The sequence below is a fragment of the Simochromis diagramma genome, unplaced genomic scaffold, assembly GCF_900408965.1.
Source record: "Simochromis diagramma unplaced genomic scaffold, fSimDia1.1 OVJJ01000208.1, whole genome shotgun sequence".
In the NCBI taxonomy this organism is placed as follows: domain Eukaryota; kingdom Metazoa; phylum Chordata; class Actinopteri; order Cichliformes; family Cichlidae; genus Simochromis; species Simochromis diagramma.
This window is the reverse complement of record NW_024386789.1, coordinates 3785047-3805746: the sequence shown is the minus strand read 5'-3', so window position 1 is coordinate 3805746 and position 20700 is coordinate 3785047. Positions and strand designations below refer to the sequence as shown.

The 20700-nt window shown below is 42.7% G+C and overlaps 1 protein-coding gene across 3 annotated transcripts in view; it reads left to right on the top strand.

The window, feature by feature from the left end:
* The window catches only part of LOC120728525 (ankyrin repeat and fibronectin type-III domain-containing protein 1), a 158749-nt gene that overhangs the window by 22594 nt on the left and 115455 nt on the right, over nucleotides 1–20700 (top strand). For 2 of the 3 annotated variants that reach the window (XM_040023505.1, XM_040023504.1), the window contains 2 exons: nucleotides 13010–13191; nucleotides 19288–19517. In XM_040023505.1, coding sequence (XP_039879439.1) covers nucleotides 13010–13191; nucleotides 19288–19517 — 412 coding nt within the window. Of the gene's footprint in view, nucleotides 1–13009; nucleotides 13192–13215; nucleotides 18991–19287; nucleotides 19518–20700 lie in introns of those variants that run through there. The other variant, XM_040023506.1, reaches the window with a different exon arrangement.

Below are 20700 nucleotides of genomic sequence, written 5' to 3'. Positions count from 1 at the left end.
CGTGTGTGTCTCACTATGCCTGGTTGGTATATACTGTTGTCTCCAGGCTGTAAACATTGCCACTTGGCTGTATCTTGTGACTTTCAGTGCAACAGAATGAGCATGTGCACATGAGAGGTTCGAGGGTGTGCGCCACTTGGTCACACACCTGCACCTCTACATGTGTGTCAGGGTTTAATGGTTAAGTAATATCAGTCAAATATATACTGAAGGGAGTGTAATATATGTATGTAACATTCTGAAAAACATCTAAACGAAAATGAAATGAATGAGCCAGCCCACATGCAAATTTGTATGTTTTGCAGGACTGTGAGGCTTTAAAGCGACTGTGTACCTGTATGTGCATGTAAACATGTGCTTGTATGCATGTAAGCTTTGAGTTACATAAGTGTGGAGGTGCGGCGGATAGCTGCTGTCAGGCATGGTGGTAGCTACTATAGATTCTTTCCACTGTCGTGCAGTTGAATATGGAGCGTTTGCACAGAACAAAAATAGAGAGGAAGTCAATAGGCTCCATATAGAGAAGGAGACGCAAAGAGTACTTCTTGGCCAAGTCTACCCACTTCACCTTATTTTTACCACACACGCACGTATTTACAACCACAACTGTTGCTGTTATTGATCTCCAAAGACAAATTTACAGGTGCCAATAACTCAGGTTTTTAGTTTTTAGTTTGAAGAACTAACATCAATGTCACAAGTCTATGGTCTACTCTGGCATCACCCTGGTAATCTAGATTTAAATTACTTTTCATCCTCTAAATTACAGTCATCTCAAAAACAGGACTGTTATTAGCTTTTCTGGTTAACCGTCCAGCCGGTCAAACCTTTCACCCGAATGCAATATCTCTTAACGGCTGCTCAAATTTCAGCAGTCGAGAATGAATCGATTCAATTTCCCGTCGTCGAAGGCAACGGTCACCGTGACATCGTGTTCTGACCCCCACTACTGCCCCGTTTGTTGCCAATGCAATATCTCGGAACCACCTGGAAGAAATGTCATTACATCTGGCACAAACATCCGCTCTGACTCAGAGATGAACCGGCTGTAATTTGGCGTTCGGTGATCGAGGTTACCTTGACAGCAAAACAAGTTTTTGTTCTCACTTAAGAATTCATCCACTAATTAGGAAAACATTTTACAAATTTGTAATAGGATAAATTGATTACGTTATTACATGTTGTACCCAAATGATAACATCGTGGTGTTTTACAGAACAGCTTAGGGAGAAAGAGAAGAATGTGACCACAATTCACATTCAGTCAAACTCTACTTCTTCAATTCTAGTTCTCGGATTGGTCTTGTAATTCATAATGAAGATGGATTTAGAAATATTGCTTCCTCCGCAACAGTGCTAATTTTGTTTGTGTCAAACAGAAGCTGTCCACACCCTCCTGCAAACTCAATTTGTGTGGCTCTACTAAGATCTAACAACTTCTTGCTGTGTACTGCAGCGCTGCAATTAGCGTCCTGAATTCTGAAAGGCAACGTTATTCACTCTGATTATCGTTAAACTAAATGCCCCGAAAGAAAACGAGAAAACTTCGACGCTAAGTTTAGAGCTCTGTGTTTCTATTTTTGCTTACCGGCACGACTGTCCTTCTAATGATCAACCTTGCCTTGCTCTTAACAAGAACCCAAAATTACGTCTGAGTCAGTGTTAAATTATACAACCAGCATAAAAATGAAAATCAGAGCCCCAGTGTGAAAAACTCCCACCAGTGCCACTACTCTAGACTTTGAAAATATATCCATCAAATCTCGTATCGTTCTCACAGGAGAAGTGTTAACGTGGGTGGACATCTGGTGTATTTAAAAAAAAAAAAAGACTCACATTCCCTGCCATTACAAATCCAGTATCTCTCATCCCCACAGTCTCTTTGTCTCTGTCTCTCCCACTCACTGTCTCTTTCTCACAAGCCACCCGCTTCCTACGCCCCTCAATCTCTTCCAGTCTTACTTTCAGTCTTTCTCGCTCGGCCTCTTTTATCATTCTCTTTCCCTCTGTATTGCCCCACTCTCATGCTTGTTCTCTCGGTACACTGTCGTGCATAAAGGAGGAGCCAGAGGGGTTTGAGGCTATCAGAGTTGCTGCAAGACTTTTTTTGTTGAAGTTGGAGCTGTCTCTTTTGCCTTTAAATGAATAGGAGCAGGGAAGAGGGAAAAAAAAGGGCAATAAAATGGCCAAAAATAGAGATTGATGTATTATTTATTAATGGTTGCAGAGAAAGAGGGTGACTTCAGCAGGGACAGCTATCAAACAATGTTCTGTTTTCAGTGAATGAATGAAAATCTGGCCTCAGTAATCTCCAGCATTACAGTTGTCTAACAAAGAGCTCATGCTGTACTTGCCTGTCTAGAATGGTCTCAAAGCTTTGTGCTTCAGTGAAATATGTACCTTTTCAAACAGGCGATAGACACTTGAAGTAAATGCTAATTGCAGAACGTACTGGGTACAAAATGTCCGGGTATAATGAAGGCTTGATTGTGACATCAGAGCATGGAGAGGATAGCACTTTTGCTTTTTGCAGTAGGTGTCCTTAGGTTTTCACTAGGGCCGCTGCAAAAGATGTACCCGGGAGGTGAAGAGGGTGAAGAGTGAGAGTGATGGAAACCTGAGGCACAGCAAGAGTGGCTCTCTAGCAGGCAGTCGCTGAATGGAGACTGTCCGTTAGTCCAGCAACAAACCAGCCTACTTACTAGTTTAAAACAATGAGCGCGGGTTGCATAGCCCTCGTAAGTCGCCCATATTACTATTAGAAATCATCATGTCACAGATGCAGATATTCAGTGGCTGTTACCAGTGCCAGTAGAGTTACGTGATTCTCAATACCTAATTTAGTATAACAGTAGCAAAAAAAAAAAAGAGTGACCTATAAACTCCCTAACCCTTTAACACCAAAGTATCATATAGGGCACCTGGACTTATTTTTTAAATATTGGCTGTAAAGTTATGAAGTAATCTCATCTTTCAGGAACCGTTTGAATTTGCTCTCTTGTTCAAAATGGTTGAGGAGTTACGGTAACGTGAAGCGCACGTCATAACGTCTAGGTGGAGCTGAATGTGTTCAGACAGCGGTACCTTGGAAATGCTTTATGCTATGTGAGTTAACACGGAATTGGAAGTTGAAAAAACATTATCTCAGGTCCCGCCCATTTCCTTTTTTTTTTTTTTTTTTGCCTGTCCCATTTGGTTCTTTAGCCATCAGAATTGTTGTCTGAAGACCAACAAGGATACCCAATGGATTGACTTTGCCAAATGGATCATCGTGGCATTGCCGTATTGGTCCATTTGATCGACCTTTGTTTTTATTATTTATTATATTTTATTTTCAGATGTTACAGACGGGACAGACATGAGTGAGGGATAGGAAAGGGAGAGAGAAAGAGGAAGGAAAAGAAAAACAGAAGGGGAGAGGGACAGTGAGAAAGGGGGGGAGAAAAAAAAATCTCCTGGATCGCCTGTTGAGAGAAGAAGAATAGAAAACAAGCAAAAAAAAAAAAAAAAAAAAAAAAAAACCAAAGCAACATACTAAACACAACACCATCGCATTAATCTAGCTAAGTGTAAACAGCAGTAAATACTAAAAATTCAATGTTGTTGTGCAACACACAGGACAGACAGCGCACAATGTGCTTTGAAGTAGCAGCCAAGAAAGGTGTAATTTAAGTCTACGAGCAGTGAACACCCGTGTGCACACCTGTGTGGATCAGCGCGCTTGTATTCAAATGGTTTCCACGTGTAATGGTCTGCAAGAGGATGTAGCGAGCCATAGCCCCGTCCCCCAGGGCATGAAGCAGGCATGGAGGAGATCCAGGCTCCAGACATCCAGAGGCCTCAGAGTGCGAGAGCCCAAGGAGGACCACCGGAGGGGCATCCGTGCCACCCTCATGGGAAGGGCTGAGGAAGGGCCCCCTCTAGCAGAAGCTAGAGGGGGCTGCACCGGCGTGCCCGCCGGCTCTGCCGGCAGCCAGCTGTGCCAAAGTGAACCGAGCTGCAGGCCCAGAGGCCGGAGGCCCGAGGGCCCCCCGCACCCCGGAGGAGGCCTGACCGAGCAACAGGCGCCAGGCCCCGCCAGGTAGCCACCGGGAGTGAGCCGGTACATACCTGAGTGCCCAGCCCCGGACACCAAGAACCACCAATGCACCGACCCCTGAGGGCATCAGTCACCGGCAGGGAGTGTGGTGGGGGGAGATAGGCCTTGAAGGGCCTGGGAGTTCCCAGAGAGGTGGAGTCTAAGACCCAACCTGACATATAGACACAGACAAACAGGCACACACAGACACAAACATGCATTCCCACCCTCATGCACACATATACAAATACTCAGCACTCACCCAACGTAAGGATTGACATAAATGGACATGTACACACAATCACACTCCCCAAACATACTCTATACCCCGGGTCCAGGTACCCTCGCCCCCAGAGGGGGAAACAGAACCCAGACCCAAGAGATGTTACCCTTCCCCCCGGGGTGGAGGCAAGCAGACCGTCCCAGGCTCCGCAGCAGCAGGGAGGCCAATCAGACAGCCAACATCTCCTTCCAGCCCCCCCGCCCCGATGGCTAGCAGAGAACGGGGGTGTGTGAAGACCCCATACCTCTCTCCTCCCGCTCATGTGTAGTGTTGCTGCGTGTTGTTCTAAAGTGCATTTAAAACAAGGGAGAGCATGGTGCTGCTGCCAGAGAGCAGCAGGTGTTAGCACGGCCCCTCCCGAGAACCCTCAATGTCTACATGGATTTAAAATTGAGAGGTGGGCACCAGCGCCAGAGGTAGGTTTGAGTACACAGACCGTCCACTGGACGCCGTTAACGTGCCCACCCTCAAGGCCCTATATATGTGTGTGTGTTATGAGAGTGTAAGTAATGTGGATGTCTAAGTTGTGAGATAAAATTGAGGCACAGGTGGCCAGAAGGGGGCAGGGGGGGGGGGAATGTCTCCCCTGCACCCTCGTGACACACCCGCACCCCAAGGCCCTACCTGTGTGGGTGAGTGTGGTGGAGCGGGAAGAGGGAGGTAGCCGGGGATGGGGAGGAAAAGGAGGGAGGGGAGGATGCCCCTCCCTAGGGCCAGCTCCCCCGCTGACCCCAGTAGGCACCCCCGTCCTCTGGAACCCACCAAGGCAAGGGAGCCCAGGTCCATCCAGACCGGGGCCTACGGTAGCACTGCCAAGCCCCACAGGACCCGGGGCAGCCCACCCTACCCCACCGCAGAGGAAACTGTACCCACCCCAACCCGCCCATTTCCCGTTGTCCGTAGATGCTTCATGTCATTGAAAGTCATTCGCTTTCTGTGGTTGCTGGTTGCCCCATAATTTCCAGTGTCAACACAGCTTTAAGAATTTATGCAACGTTGGCCATTCTAAATATGTTAGCCAATGGAGACTTGACTAGACAAGACTACAATACTGCCGCTGTCAGTCCGGGAAGATCTGCAGGCTCAGTATGTACAGGAAAAACTACAAAACAGCACAATCACAAAAAACAATGAATTTTGGTATTTAAAGATATCAGAAGTACTGGTTCTGATTACATCCCTTGTAAGAAAAGCATGATTTCAAAGTGCTAAAGGCTTTAGATTAAACAAGTAACTGCAAAATTTCCTTACTACATGAGACATGCTGTATTTTCAGTCGTCTTTTACTGCTGCATGGCCCCTCTCAGGTACAACCATTAGCATAATGTATAGTGACAAGAAGGTCAGTCCACAGTGAATGATGGGTAATGGTGAGTCAGTCTGTAATGAACAAGTTAATGTCCATCTTTACGTAATGTAGAATAGCCTTTTCTCCCGCTTGTCACTTAATCTGCTCTTATTTCTTTTTGACCAATTTCTTCTCAATAAGTTACATTTAAACTCAACAATAAAATAAATACTACACTTACATCACAGGTCTGCGATTTCTATGGATTACAATCTTTCGAAAATCTATAAAATTGTTAAGAAGACAAATTCATGAAAGCATGTGAAGACAAGAAGGGCAAAAGTTTGGAACTGAAGTTCGGAGCATGAAAACGTGGGCACGTGTGTAAACAAGTATGAGGATGTGCACTTGCTGTGCTCTGCGAGTGTGCTTTAAGTCAGTTCAGCACCATAGATAGTTCTTTCTACGCAGCTACATTCACCAGCACAGCCAACCCCCATCTCTATCCCCAACATAGGATGTTTCTTCAAAAGTCTTCATAACCCATCCTCCAATGTCTTTTATTAGCTAGCGCTTCATCTACTTAAGCATAGTGTACATTCGTTTTAATCAAACACCGTTTTCTGTTAAATGCCTTTGCGCATGTGGTGATCAGACTTACTGCTGTGTGTATTTACTCCCAGAGACCCATTCTGAGGCTGGAAGAACCCTTACATAGCATTCAATGGAAAAATACTTCAACAGTTTCACATCAGATTACCAAAAAGGACTGAAGGCGCTGCACGTGCTACTTTTGGAATTAATATAGGTCACTAATACAAATTGCTGTGCTTCTGTTGTACCAGAATGTGTTCTTGTAGAAACAAATCTAATTTTAGTCTGCACTGAGACAGAGAACAGAGGCTTTTTTTTGCAGTCTTTTCATGTTAAGTCAAGCGTTCAAAGATATAGAGAAGTGCTCCTTCCACCCCACAAAAAAAAACAAGGAAAACAAACCGGGTGAGTGCTTAAAACACAACAACACTCAAACACGTGATTCTGTTTTTACCAGAGGATGGCTATAAAAAGTAGACAGAGCTTACACGTCTCGACGCTGAAGTGCCTTGAACCTGCACTTGCTCTAATCGCCAGCAGGTGGCGGCTCCTCTTGTTGCATAATGAAGTCTGTTTGTATATAAATCTGTGAGAAAAGGATCCAACTTATCACCTGATTTATGACCTCATGAAACACTTTATCCATAAGCGTGTGGTCTCATGTGTTAGTTTCTTATCCTGTGGAATAAAACGTGATGCTCATTTTGTATATTACTGCTTCATTAGATTCAAAATGCAAGGTGTACTTTAGGGCAGGCTTAACTTATGATCGATTCAGAAGGACATTGAAGCTAAGGGTGCAATGTCCTTCAACTTCTTGTGCTGTTGCGCTGCACACACTTTTAACACACAGAAAGCTGAAGTGAAGCCGAATGCTAACAACAATGAAAACTGTCCTCTGTAGCCCCCGTCTGTGCTTCTCCCACTTTCCTGTTCCGGACCACTTTTCAACCAAAGTTCAACGCACATGTGTGTAGGTTGCACGCATGCTAAGCTCTCTGTAGACCAATACCAATTCCAACACTGAAGGACACATCCACAGAACCACAAATTCACCACAAGTCCCTGTCTTTCTCAAACACTGTTGCAAAATCAGTTTAATTGTTAAGGCTTGATGATGCCAATCCAGGAGTAACATCGTAGCCCACAAACCACCCACACCACATAAAAACATTGCTTTTCAATCATAAGGTCAGAAGTTTGACTCCTGGTCAAGATCTCTCTGCATGGTGACCTTTTTTCCTCGTGAGCCCCTCCACATCTTTAATTAATGTTCTTCTTCATGCATTCTTCTGTTATTTCTAAGAAAAAAAATGTCCACCCATTTGTTGTAGTGTCATTTTATTTCACTCAGAGCGCTCGCACAAATGTACACTGCCAAAGAAAGCTCGACTAAAATATAAGCGATAATAAATTCGGTGACAAAAAAAAGAAAAAAGAAACACCCCACAAAACGTGGTGCACTCGATGCTCGCAACCCTGGGCGAGACGCTGTTTTTATGAAAGTATAAATTGCTGCTGGGAAGCAAGAATAAGCCTCTCCGGCGATCTCTCGTCTCCCCCGTTTGTAGTCAGAGTCGCTAAGCAACAGGTTTGTTGGATGAGTGAAGCCCAAATTGTCAGAGTGGCCTGGGCCGGCTGTTCAGCACAGTGTGTTATCATCATGATGTGCTGGTGGGAGGCCAACAACTGTGTTTGCGCACGTGTGTCAGTGCAGTTGTATGTGTGTGCGTTTGTTTACCCGTGGACTCTGAGTTATTTCATCTTATGCTCACTGAGAAGAGATGTGTGTGTGTGTGTGTGTGTGTGTGTGTGTGTGTGTGTGTGTGTGTGTGTGTGTGTGTGTGTGTGTGTGTGTGTGTGTGTGCGCGCACCTTGGGCAGATGCTTTTTCATGCAAGTCAGTATGGATTGCCGAGGAGTAAGAGAGCTTTCAGTTTGCATTACTATCAAAGTTTCTATTTGTGTAAGTCCTGCACACATGTATATAGTCAGCGTTAAAGTATTACACACCACGCGGTTTGTCAGTGTCAAACATTCACAAATTCACCACCCGTGTTTTCTTTTAGCTCTCGGTTTCCTTGCCGGCAGCGCTTTGCCTCTCAAACCTGCAGATGTGCTGACTTTGCACCCGCTGTTGGTTTACCTGATAGCTCCCTAGCGCCGAGTAAACCCCGAGCTTACGCCGCATATCCTGAGCCAGCGATCGAAGGGAATTAAAAGAGAACATAAGTATCCCCCCTCAAACACGGCACACTTGAGTTTTACTGAAGTGGCTTGTAAAAACATGCTGGTACCAAAAAGACTCCTATTCACCGCTGAGTGCATGCACTTCTTAATAAAGCTGCAGCATTGGATTTCCTCATGAATTAATTAATGACTAATAATCTTCTTTCGTAAAGGCAAGCTCTTTAATGGATTAGATATGATCCTGTGTGTAGAAGAAAGGCTTTAATGTCTGGCTTACATCAGACTGATGATATTTGATGAAATTTGTTCATTTTCTGAATTTGTATCGCCACGGTTACCAGCCTTTCACCCTGTTTTGGACCACATAGGAGACATTTTTTGACACCCGGGATTTTTGCATTGCATTTGAGGTCAAATTAAATGTAACAGCTCAAAAAGTTTTCTTTAAAAGGATACATTTACCAGAAAGATGGATGTAGCCATAGTGATGAGGCCAGTTGATTTATGAGGTCCTGCTGGAAAAGCATAATTTTAAGCTTTTTAGCTGCTGATATCTTGTTATTTTTGGAGCAAGAAATCAACATAACTGGATAAGACATGAGATTAACTCTAAGCTATCTGCTTGGTTAGCAAGTTGCATCAATAGACTGTATGTGTGCTTGTCAGGAACACAGATACCTGTTAATTGCATGCAAATAAAATACTCCTTGAAACTAGAGCACATCGACTTCTTGGACAATCTCTTAGTACAAGTAACCTCACAGCAGACCATGTTATTTGCCTGATAATTGCATAACAACGCTCCAAGATGCACCAGCCCCTCAAACACTGTCGAGAGGTAGAGTCGAATTAGTGGAAGTGAAGCCTGGCAGACAGTTACCAGTTACAGCTGCTTGTGTGTCAAATCGGCACAGGAAATGTTTAATTGGATTAAACGGGCAACTTTACTATACAGTGATGGGAGTATACAGTGATTCATTTGCTTCAGCCAGCCCACAGTGAATGATTGCCGATGGCAAATCATTCTGTGATGAACAAGTTAATGCCCATCCTTCGGTAATGTACACAAAATGGTACACACGATGCTTCTGTTTGTCACTTAGTCCGCCCAGGCGTTTTTATCCCTTCAATCATTCCATTTATTACATTAAATAAGTCATGTTTAACTGGCCTGACTCAATTTAAAGTGGTTTACAGCAGGCTCCTGTTCTGCTGAGCATAACAGTTAGAAACACATTATGATACATAAAAATAAATGTCCCACAAAGCAGAAAAACAGCACGACATAAACAGCAGCACAGTGGAGACAACATAAATTTAATGGAATAAGATGGTATATGATTTGAATCAGTGGCTGTGAGCTTCTCTGAAACATTTGAAGAGGTTATAGAATTTTGTTATACAGAATACAGAATTTAATTCTCGTTTTTATTGTATGGTTCACTCAACCTATTTAGTTTATTGAGGCCTTGGTTGATGTCTGCTGAATGAATCTAGACTGTGATTAATGCGTACATGCTGCACAAGCCTCTGCTTTTTCCAGCCCTTTAAGAGCTCTTACCTTACTCTACCTGCTCTGGTGGTAACAGGTAGATTTATCTGTAGAGTACATGTTTTTGAACCTTTTGAATGGGAACACTTACAAACAAGATGTTTACATTAGCTCATAGGGGCAGTCCTGTAATCACCGTAAGGTTGCCTGCCAAGAACTCAAGATAGTCATCATTCATGCTTAGTAAATGATCTGCAGTCATCTGCAAAAGTCACTCTTCATTTCTTTAGATTTTACTGTGGAGATGAGAAATAGGTGCAGCGATTCACTAAAAAGTGCAAACATACAGAGTATATATAAGCCAAACACAGAGTTTGTACAATTCTGTTGAGCTTGAGAGTCGATATTTGGTATGACCACCTTCATTTCTAAACACTGAACCCTATTAGGAAAGCTTTCTTGTCATCTCTGTCACGGCGAGTGAGGTGAGCCGTGTGGAGGAAATGAAGGAGGATCCAAATGCAGGCAGTCGTGAAGGTGTAAAGGTGGTTTATTGAACATGAAAGGAAATACAAACGGCAAATGGAGCTAGAACTAAACTATACTGGGATCAACTAAACTACAGAGCACAAACCCTAACGAGAACGACCAGAAGAGACTAACGGCGGACAGCAGGGAGAACACACGGGTGAGACATGGTAGCAACGCAGATGAGGCAGGGTGGAATACACAGACGGACCAGCAACTACAATGACGGAGGACATGACTTAAATACACCCAGAGAAACACAGGGGAATTACACACAGGTGGTGGACACAGCTGGGAATGATCAACAAGACGAGACAGAGGTAAAACTGAACACACTCACATGAGACCCAGACCTTCACAATAAAACAGGAAATGAGAACACCACACCAAGACGCAGACCTGACACTGAGAGACAGACAGAATGACACATGGAACCTGAACTAAACTAAACGTGAGATACAACCGAGAACAATTCCTTAAACATGAAACTCAAATAATAAACATCATAATCATCATCATCATCATCATAAACACAACAAGAGAACAAGAAAACAATCCCTGATGCAAACTAAAACCAAAACATAATAACCTCAAACATGGAATAACAAAAACATGAAACTCCACATACTGGGTCCAACGGACCCAGACCCGTGACAATCTCTTTAAGTAGTCTTCAGGAAGGACATTGCAAGCTCTTCTACAATAATGATGAGTTTGGGGTCTGGGGAGGCCAATCCGTGACTGATTGTGTTGCATTGTGTTTTTCTAAGCAGATATGCTTTTATTGTATTGTCAGTGTGTTTTGGATTGCTGCCATGCTGAAAAAAGTTGTTGTGAATCAGATGCTTTTCAGATGGTATTGCATGGTTTCAGTTTCTTCAGTTGTTTTGAGGACACAGTGTGCAACATACTGAAATATGGCAATTTGATGTCCTTGTTGGTGCAAAAATATTTAATACCTGCCAAACTGTGACTTTTCTTTTCATATCTTTTCATAGATTCAACTAAAGAATGGGAATAAATAATGTGTTTTTGCACAGGCTGCTAGTAACAAAGTGCCTGAAGATATATTTTTAAATGTTTTTTTGTTTTTTTTGCCAAGGTGTCTGTTATGTGTAGACACAATATTGGCTCAGCCCTTGAGTTAGGTGTCTTATTAATGTTTGAATTATTCATAGGCAAGTATTAACAAACAAAAAATAGATTCCTCTGAAAATGGTCAGGTACAAGGCCTGGAGAACTATGGCTCAAGAACACTTAAACAATGACAATAAAAGTCTGGCTCTTTGGGAGCAAAATACAAAAGGATGAGGAGTCACTCGAGACTTTTGCACAGTACTGCAACATTTAACTCTCGTGTTTATTTCCCAGCAAATTAGTAAAGTTAATTTCTGCCTCAGACCTTATAAATAATTGCAAAACTGCAATTCTAATTGTCAACAACAGTTCCACATAATAAAATGTGGAACTGTTGTTAGTTTTTGGAACGTAATCTGGGTTGCAGGGCTGACAAATCACAATGAAACAAACAGGACTAGACGGCAAATGAGAGAGGAAAAATGAAAAACACCCAAAAAGACAGAGAGGTTTGAAATTTGCATGCAGGCACACTTGCTCTCTAAGGCATATGCTGGTGTAATGACACACCATTATGCCGGCTTATGAAATTTAACAGCTTGTTTTGTTGTCCAAATCTGCAAGTGGTGGTCTTGTTTCATCTTCAAAATGCTCAAAATGAAACGGTTATCTCATATTATATGATATGAGATAATATATATATATATATATATACATTTGTGTATATATTAAAACAAAACACACATTTAATCACAGATAAAAACTTTCCCCTGAAGCTTTCAGGAAAAATCAGCCTCTGAGAATTCAGCTTGCATGTCTTCAACTCATTTTCAGCTGGGGATCATGTGTTTAGTACCCAGGCTTGTCACGCTAAAGTCTGGAGGTCAGATGTCTTCCAGCTCCACCAGGCTGATGTCTGTTATGCCGGCCACGTTTCATTAAATCTCAGCACATCAATCTGATCGGAAGTGGCGTTGGACTCAATGCACTGAGTCAGTACTGAGTTTGTTGTTTCCAGATTCTTAGTCTCTATTATAAATGAGACACAAATGTTTCAGAGAGGATTTGTATGTAATATCAGTCATCTGTTGCAGTCTAACGCAGCACGGCTGTGAGAGCACAAGGAACGCAGTCTCCTGTGAGAAAATATTAACATAAAAAAGACACAAGTAAGCCTGGATGTGTGCTTGTCACCAATTTGTTAAGCCGATCTTGTGATTGTAGCCATTGATTTGCGTCCCATTGGACAGTGTTCAGTCCACTATCGATCTACTGTTCTAGTGTTCCAAATGACCTTCGGGTTGATTATACTGAGGTGGAAGCAATTTAGCTATTGATTGGCAAAGATGCTTTCGTTGCTCATTAACAGTAAGTTGTATTTGTCTACCAGTATGTGCCTGAGTCAGTGTTAGTGCTGATGTTGGATTTGGCTGCGGTATTGTAACGATCCGTGCAATTGACCATTTATGCTGTCTATGCAGGTCGCTGGAAAGGAAGCTACAGAGACCCATACTGGCTAAGTCGCGTACCCTCCCCAGCATCCCCCAGTCTCCAACGGTCTCCAGGGTCCACCACTCTGATCTCATTGGCGGGAGTCCTCCGCGCATGAAGAGCCCTCCAGTTGCCACCAGCCACTCAAAGGCCTGCACTTTGCCACCTGCAGGTAAAGACAAAATGGAAGCTAGCACCACACAGCTAGCTTATTTTTTTTCAGCTAACAGCGTTTGGAGAAACAATATCAAGCGACTTGTTAGAATCAAAGTGATGCAATTAACCACTCTGTGGTCAAGCCATGACCACTTTTGTTTGAAAAAGATGATTATAATTTCAATCTGCAGTAATTTGAGGGAAAATTGACCCTGTGGTAGGACCTTTCCACCTGTCTATGGTGTATCTATGGAAAGATGGAGGCGGGGAAAGCAGCAGCAGCAAGACCCCTGCTCAAAACAGACTGGGCACGGATAAAGTAAGAAACAGCATGAAAAGGAGGAAGTGTGGCAGAGGTGGGTTGCAAAGCAGCTTGCAGATACTCAGCAAGTGTAAAGGCGCCCTGTATGAAATTTGCCACTTGGGTTTAACCTAGAAATGCTCTTTTTTTCTTGGTGAACTTTGCTCTGTCTTTCATTTTTCACCATGAAACGGCAGTCTCTGGCCTGAGCGCAACTCAAAGGGTTAGTTATTTGAAAATGATCTTGTGGCGGCGATACAAGAGTTTAAAGGGCAGTAAAAGCTTAAGCTAAAGTCTTCTTATTTCTGTTCAAATGCCCACACCTGCATCGGTTCTGTGATATCCTGTCTTATGCTTCACTTGGCTGAGAGCGCCCAGCAGCCATCTGTCTCAGCAGCTGCATGTACAAGAGAAAACAGTGTATATCCTTTCACTGTTTTCTCTCCTCTCTCCTCCTCTTGTGTAGGAATCAAACGCCGCTCCCTCCCAGGAGAGGGGAAACTGTCATGGAGAATTCTGACGGTGTAAGCCCGCTGACAGCGAAGGCTTTCATCTTAAAGACAAATGAGGGCTTTTTTTGAGGATGAAAACATTTATAGGTGGCAGGGATTTTATGTGAAAGAAAGCCCCTCACAGTTGGGCTTTGATTTGTATAGATCAAAAAGAGCTCTTCTATAGAAACACCACAATAGCAGACATCTGAAACTGAAGGCAGGAGAGAAATGAATCGGGGAAATTTCGATTTAATGCGAGTGAATTAATGCAAACCTTTGATTATCTGTTAAGACAAAAACTAAACATTGTGGCCAATTTAAATCATTTCTTATGAAATCTGTGCTTGTGCTATTTAGGCAGTGCATTTCTAATTTCTTCAAGCAGCTCAGATACTTTTTCAAAGTGCCTGATTTGGAAACTAATCTTCCCTTCAACCCTGAACAAGCCAAGCACCATCAAACCAGAGCTCAAAGCTAAAGATCAAGGCTAGACATCGAGCTAGACATCCTAACGCTTGTCTCCTCATTCACACGTATTGATAGACATACACTTTCACTATCACTGCTGACTGATGTCACTCAGCTTGACAGCATGGAGCTCTGAGAGAAGAGATGACTTTTGGCACATTTCAAATGTTGGATTAAGGCGGAAAATACCGCGTTATCATTCTCGCTTGTGATGTTTAATACAAGAGAAATCTGCACAGGAGCTCTTCTTGAAACGGCAAGAAGTATGTAATTCCAAAAAAGACGCAGCCAGCATCAGAAAGGAAGACCTAAAAAAATAAGAAAAAAATAGGTTCCTCTTGAAGTCACTCAGTCCCACTGGATTGGCAGAGACGCAGGCAGCAACATAGGTGGTAAAAACTTTGAAATGAGCTAAAACAGCTGCTCACATTGTAATGAAAAAAAATCTCATCCAGAAGATATCTGATATTTTCGTTCTCTTCACCGTGAAGGTCATTGTGGAGCGGCGCATTTCAGAGTGCGTGAGAGGGCTTAGAGGGGACGAGATGCTGATACAGCAAGGGCTTTATTTTGCCTCCCCTCTTTCTTGATTGGCTTCTGTCTTCTTTCGCTGTCTCCCGGCTCTGCAGTCAGTGCTGGTACAAATTTCAATCAATGCAAATGGGACCTCACATGATACATGTGTACAGAAAATTATAAATAATAAGATCAAGCAACCTGAAAGTAAACCTTTCTGAGGTTGATTTATGTTAAGGTGGACCTACTATTTGAGATGTCGGCTCAAAATGATATCATGATATTTCATAGAAAGCTGTGCGAATGATATTTGTTATGGTGTAGAAGAAAATACTGAACAAGGTTCTGTCAGTGATAACATCAGCATTTCCATGCTTCTCACCTACTGTGAGCCACTTCGTTGAGGCCAGACTATTCTACGGTGGCCCTGAGAGGTCAAATATATTGCAACTTAATGGGATAACTCGAGAACGAGCCAATGTAGGAGTTTCTAATTGATACCATAGGTGAATATACTAAAATAATCGGACGGCTGTTTTCTACTTTTGGCTCTGTGTGATGTCATTGAGAACTGATATGATTATTATGGTCATAGCCTTAGTTGCGAGTACGGCAGACCCACCCATCTGTAAAAACCTTCTACATACAAGAAACTGGTGTTGTCACAATAAACTGGATTTGACCGTGATTATTAAAAATGAGAAATTCACATTGTGTTCAAAATAATTCACATCAAAATACTGTAAAAAAAAACAAAACAAACAACTCATGCCAGTGCTCTCTTTTCTAGTTTACTGAGGACGCAGCTGATCTGCACACTTTGCGGATGACTAAAGCGAGGCGACAACTTTAGTTAACACCAGCTCCTGTGTGAGACTGCTCGGCTGTGCCCTGAGCTTTAACTCACAGATGTTTCTTCAGTTCATTGCTGGTCTGCTTGCAGTCTGGTCTGCTTTAACCTACTGATGTTTTTTACTATTTATATTATAAGTGAACTATTAAAATGAAGGAGACTTAATATATAGAGAGTTAAGGTTTTCCTACACTGGTAGCATTGCCTTTTATGTAGCGTAGCGTAATAGGAAGAGTGACAGAGAATAAATGTCCTGTTTCAGAAAGAGTGAACTGAGGGCCTGTGTGAGGATTATTTCGATCTGTGAATCATGTAAAAGCTACTCCAAGAATACAAATCTGGAACTTTAAATAAGAATAATATCGCCACTTCCATCTATGGTGGTATGAAAGTGTTTTTTTAAATAAATGTATTAAAGTTACTTAGATGTTTAGGTTCAGTAATAAACTACATTTAATACAATAAGAGAGCTTATTTGTTAAAATTCATGACTAAAGTGAATAAAGTGAGCATGGCAGAAGTGAATCCATTGTCTCTGAAAGAGACTTCCAGTATCCCTGCTTCCCTTTTCCTCCCTCTCGTTACATTTCTCTGTCCTATTTTGGCTGCAGTTTGAACTATGTGAATGTCATCACTAACCCACTTTGGTCGAGTAGCATCGAGTGAATCCCGAGCCCTCGCTGCTCTGATCCGATAAATCTTCCCCTTTACTACGTCTAATAACTCAGCTCTCTGTCAGTGATTGGTTGATTTAGTCCAAGTGCTTCCATCTTATGTCCTTTTACATCTAGACTAATTATCTGGGTCTGATGGCGTGTTGGTGTCTGTCTCTCTGCCTATTTTTTTTCTTCCACGGCTCCTGCTCTGCTGAAAATATCAAATTGAGAGAGAGTTTGGTCTCACGTGGCTGCTTGTTGCCTAGCGACCACTGTCATCGACCATGATGCTGCCTCCCTCTTTCTTTCTCTCTCTACCTCTGTTTATGTCTCGGTATGCAGACAACTTTTTCTAAAAATCCAAGTTGTTTAATAATCCAGCTGCATTCGGTTTGTGGATTTAAGCAACATCCTGTATTAGGGATCAGGCTCAGTCATTTTGTTGCTTTTATTATTTGGCCCGGCTTTGGCTGCGGCTCAGACTGTGGAACTGATACACAGGTTATATTTCACACTCTGGAGATCATTCATAAGCTCACACAAAACACTCACTGCCAAAAGAGCTGCAGTTTTACTCTTTTAATAATGGATATAATGAATAATGAATCACAGCAGCTGTGGCTCGGGAGGTAGAGTGGGGTGCCTCCAGAGGTTTGAGCCCCAGGGCGTGAGGGGAAAAAGAGCTATGTGTGTACCAAAAAATAAAAATAAATAAATAACAGAAAAATGACTTTTCAGCTCCTCGCTTATTCACAAGCTGTCACCACAGCAGGTATCTCCACATGTGTCCAAGCAGTGTGCTCTTCTTTGATCCTCCCAGGATTAAACTGGGGATCTTTCAATTGTTATGCAAATGTAAAAACCACTGCACTGGAGCCACTGTATCTATACAGTTAAGTGCTGGTGCTGGTTTGAGTATTTGCTGGGAGTTTCCCACACAACACACAAGAGAGAAAATATCCAGTGAGAGGCAGTTTGAAAATGCCTTACTGGTGCCAGAGGTCAGGGGAGAGTGACCAGATTTTGTCAAGCTTATAGGAAGGCAATAGAAACTGAAAAGATTCCCACTACTTACAACCAAGGTATGCAGAAGAGCATCTCTGAATTCACAATGCATTAAAGCTCGAAGCAGATGGTGTATAGCAGCGGAAGACCACCTGGTGTGGACTTCTGCTGACTCAAATGACCTCCACATCCACCAAATCTCAATCCAGTTGAGCACCTTTGGGATGTGGAGGAACAGGAGATTCCCATTGTGGAAGTGCATTTAACAAATCTGCAGCAACTGTGTGATGCCATCATGTCTGAGGACATTCAAATTCAAAAACACTTTATCCCCAAGGAGCCAATTAAAAAGGATGTTTCCAGCATCTTGTTGACAGCAGTTCTGAAGACAAGAGGAGATCCAGCCTGGTATTAGTAAGGTGTACCTAATAAAGTGTGAATATAAATGTAGCCCATTTAATGCATATAACTAATATATTTTTCTTTAAAATAAATATACTGGACTGTGACTTAATGAACCTGACAGGAAAGCCTATATAAAAGATTTTAGTGGCTTTCCACCTCATTTCTCATTTCTTTATTTATCGTCCCTGCTGGGAAACTTTTGGTTTACAGACAGGCTCTCAAGAAATTATCCACAGTAAAAACCAAATGCAATCATACGACACAATCCTGCAGTAAAGAAAATCACTAAAATTTGCATTAAAGAAACCCAACTAAAGAGTGAAATGGTGTAATATGAGGTAACGATATCACATAAACAGATTTAGGAATGCTCCTGTCTGAAAAAGGGAGTTTTTGCACTGCAGCCTCTCTGCACTGTCATGTCTGTCGTCATTAATACCTGTTTGGTTCTCTGATGGGCTCTTGTTGCTGCTCTCTGCACCTTTCCAGCTTTCCACATATGCACATGGATGTGAGGAGAGGTGCACTTGGAAGAGCGGGGAGGCTCTCCAGAACAGAGCCATATAAATGCATTACAGCCAAATAGACTGGTAAACATATAAATAACAGTTTTTTTTCTGGTTTTGACTCCAGCGGTCCTGACTGCACTCAATTATCTGATGTTTTAATAAAAGTATTTACAGCAGAGAAATGTCTGAGACTTTGACCTTCTTAACCTTATACAGTGATTCATTGGGGGCTGGGAAGTACACTGTGTGCTCATTTTCCTACTATAATTTAAGCCCCGTTGAGATGATATTTGAATCATGAGCACGTTTCACTGCTGTCGTTGTTAATACCTTGATGAAGACGGCTGATTTTGCTTACTCAGCATACGGCTGCGTGTTTTTTTTTTTTAATGCCGTTGGTCAGACAAGATGCGACAAGACGTCTGACGTCCGTCAAATGCAGAGCGATGGAAGTCGTCTCTGATTAGTGGAGCTGAGGCAGTTTCTGACAGCACTCATCCATCTCTGTGGTGTGACTGTGAGAACTCAGACATCATGTCAGCGCTTTGGAGAAAAACGCCCTCTCTGTCCAGCATATGAAATCATAATCACGCTGTTCAGGAGGCATGGTGAGAATAATGCTGCGGTTATAAAGTATTTTACCTATAAAGGAAGCTAAATTACTTTCTGGACATGTTTTATGGAAGCAATCAGGGATGATAGCTCAGAATTTGTAGCGTGAGTTTCCAGTAATTGCGCACGGTCCAGTCGGTCCTGCTCTCATTTATTCTCCTGTCTTTTTTCTCCCTTCTTCTCCTTTCTTATTGTTACCTTCATGTAATGCCACTGTGATGTCTTTATTTGTCTTCAGTTAAGACAAATTAAAGACAATTTGTCTTTCAATTTGTCTTTTTGTTTTCATCCAGGGGAGCTTTGGCGTTTGGAGGATGACATGGAAGGTGACAATGAGACTAGCGGCTGCACCGAGGCCCGTCCACGCTCCCAGTCGCCGTTCTCCCATTTCCGGGCGCGGGCTGCTTACCTGCGCAAGAGCATGTCAGCCGATGAGCACCTAGACATGGGCTCCGACTTCGGCGCAGTGACTGCGGTCGAGGGCAAACAGAACCGTGGGAAGGGAAAGCTAAAGAGGAAGTTTGTAAGTTTGATTCCTTCACTTCCTGTTATTTGATTCGGTCCCACCCAGCCGTGTCCAGCTAAATCCTGTATCATCATGGCGTTGTTTCCTTCATCCCCTTTTTTCACACATCTCAAAGCCGGCTCATTTAAATAGGCACTTAGGATTAAAGGTTTTTCCGGCCACAGAACATATGGCCGTTCGGCAGAGCATGACTTAAGTTTTCTCACTTGCTGTGAGTGCAGCTTCATGCAGACATTCACAGCAGCTCCCAAATGAAGACAGCTCGTCCCACTCGCTCTTCCCTTATCTTTAATTAATTTATACAGCTGTGTGCTTGTGACTCTGTGGCTATTTTCAACTTTACCAAATAAATCCTCCTCGTCACCCTGAGGGAAGGCGACTGTTAACATGTGATGATAAAAACAACCCCCAAAAAACAAGTTATCGCTTTAAAGCTTTGTTGTCCTGATACATGAAAGATAATGAGCAAGAGAAACTTTGGTGATCAAAGCTGATAAAGAGGAGAGTGCAAGGAAAAAATCTAGGGTTGACAGTCCTGAGAATACAGCATCAGGTGCAAAATGGTGCAAAATCCATCCATCCATCCATCCATCCGTTCTCTTCTGCTTATCCGATTCAGGGTCACAGGCGGGCTGGGGCCTAACCCAGCTACTTTAGGGTGAGACGCGAGGTACGCCCTGGACAGGTCACCAGTCTGTCACAGGTCCAACACAGGGAGACAGACAACTATTCACACTCACATTCACACCTATGGGCAATTAAGAATTAACCTAACCCCTTTAATTGCATGAGTTTTGGAAGAAGCCAAGCACTTGCAGAGCACATGCAAAATGTAAACAGAAAGGGGCAACAGTGCTAACTACTGCACCACAGTGCAGCTAAAAAATGGAAACAATACCGCAAAAAACACAATGAATTTAGCTGACATGCTACCTATTTTACTTTAGTCTTGCATATGTACTCAAGTTTATTCTGTTAAAGTTGAAACAATAGGTAAAAATAAATAAAGTCTATTTTATATATATATAGGGAGGACTGTAGGACTGTAGCTACTCCAGTTTTGGAGCTTTGGCAATTAAAATGACATCCATCAAGTGGTCAGCTTAGGAAACCCAAAGCTGCTGGCTAATTTCAAGCTTCCAAAATTACCGGGCCCTGGTCCCTTTCATTTTATCTAATT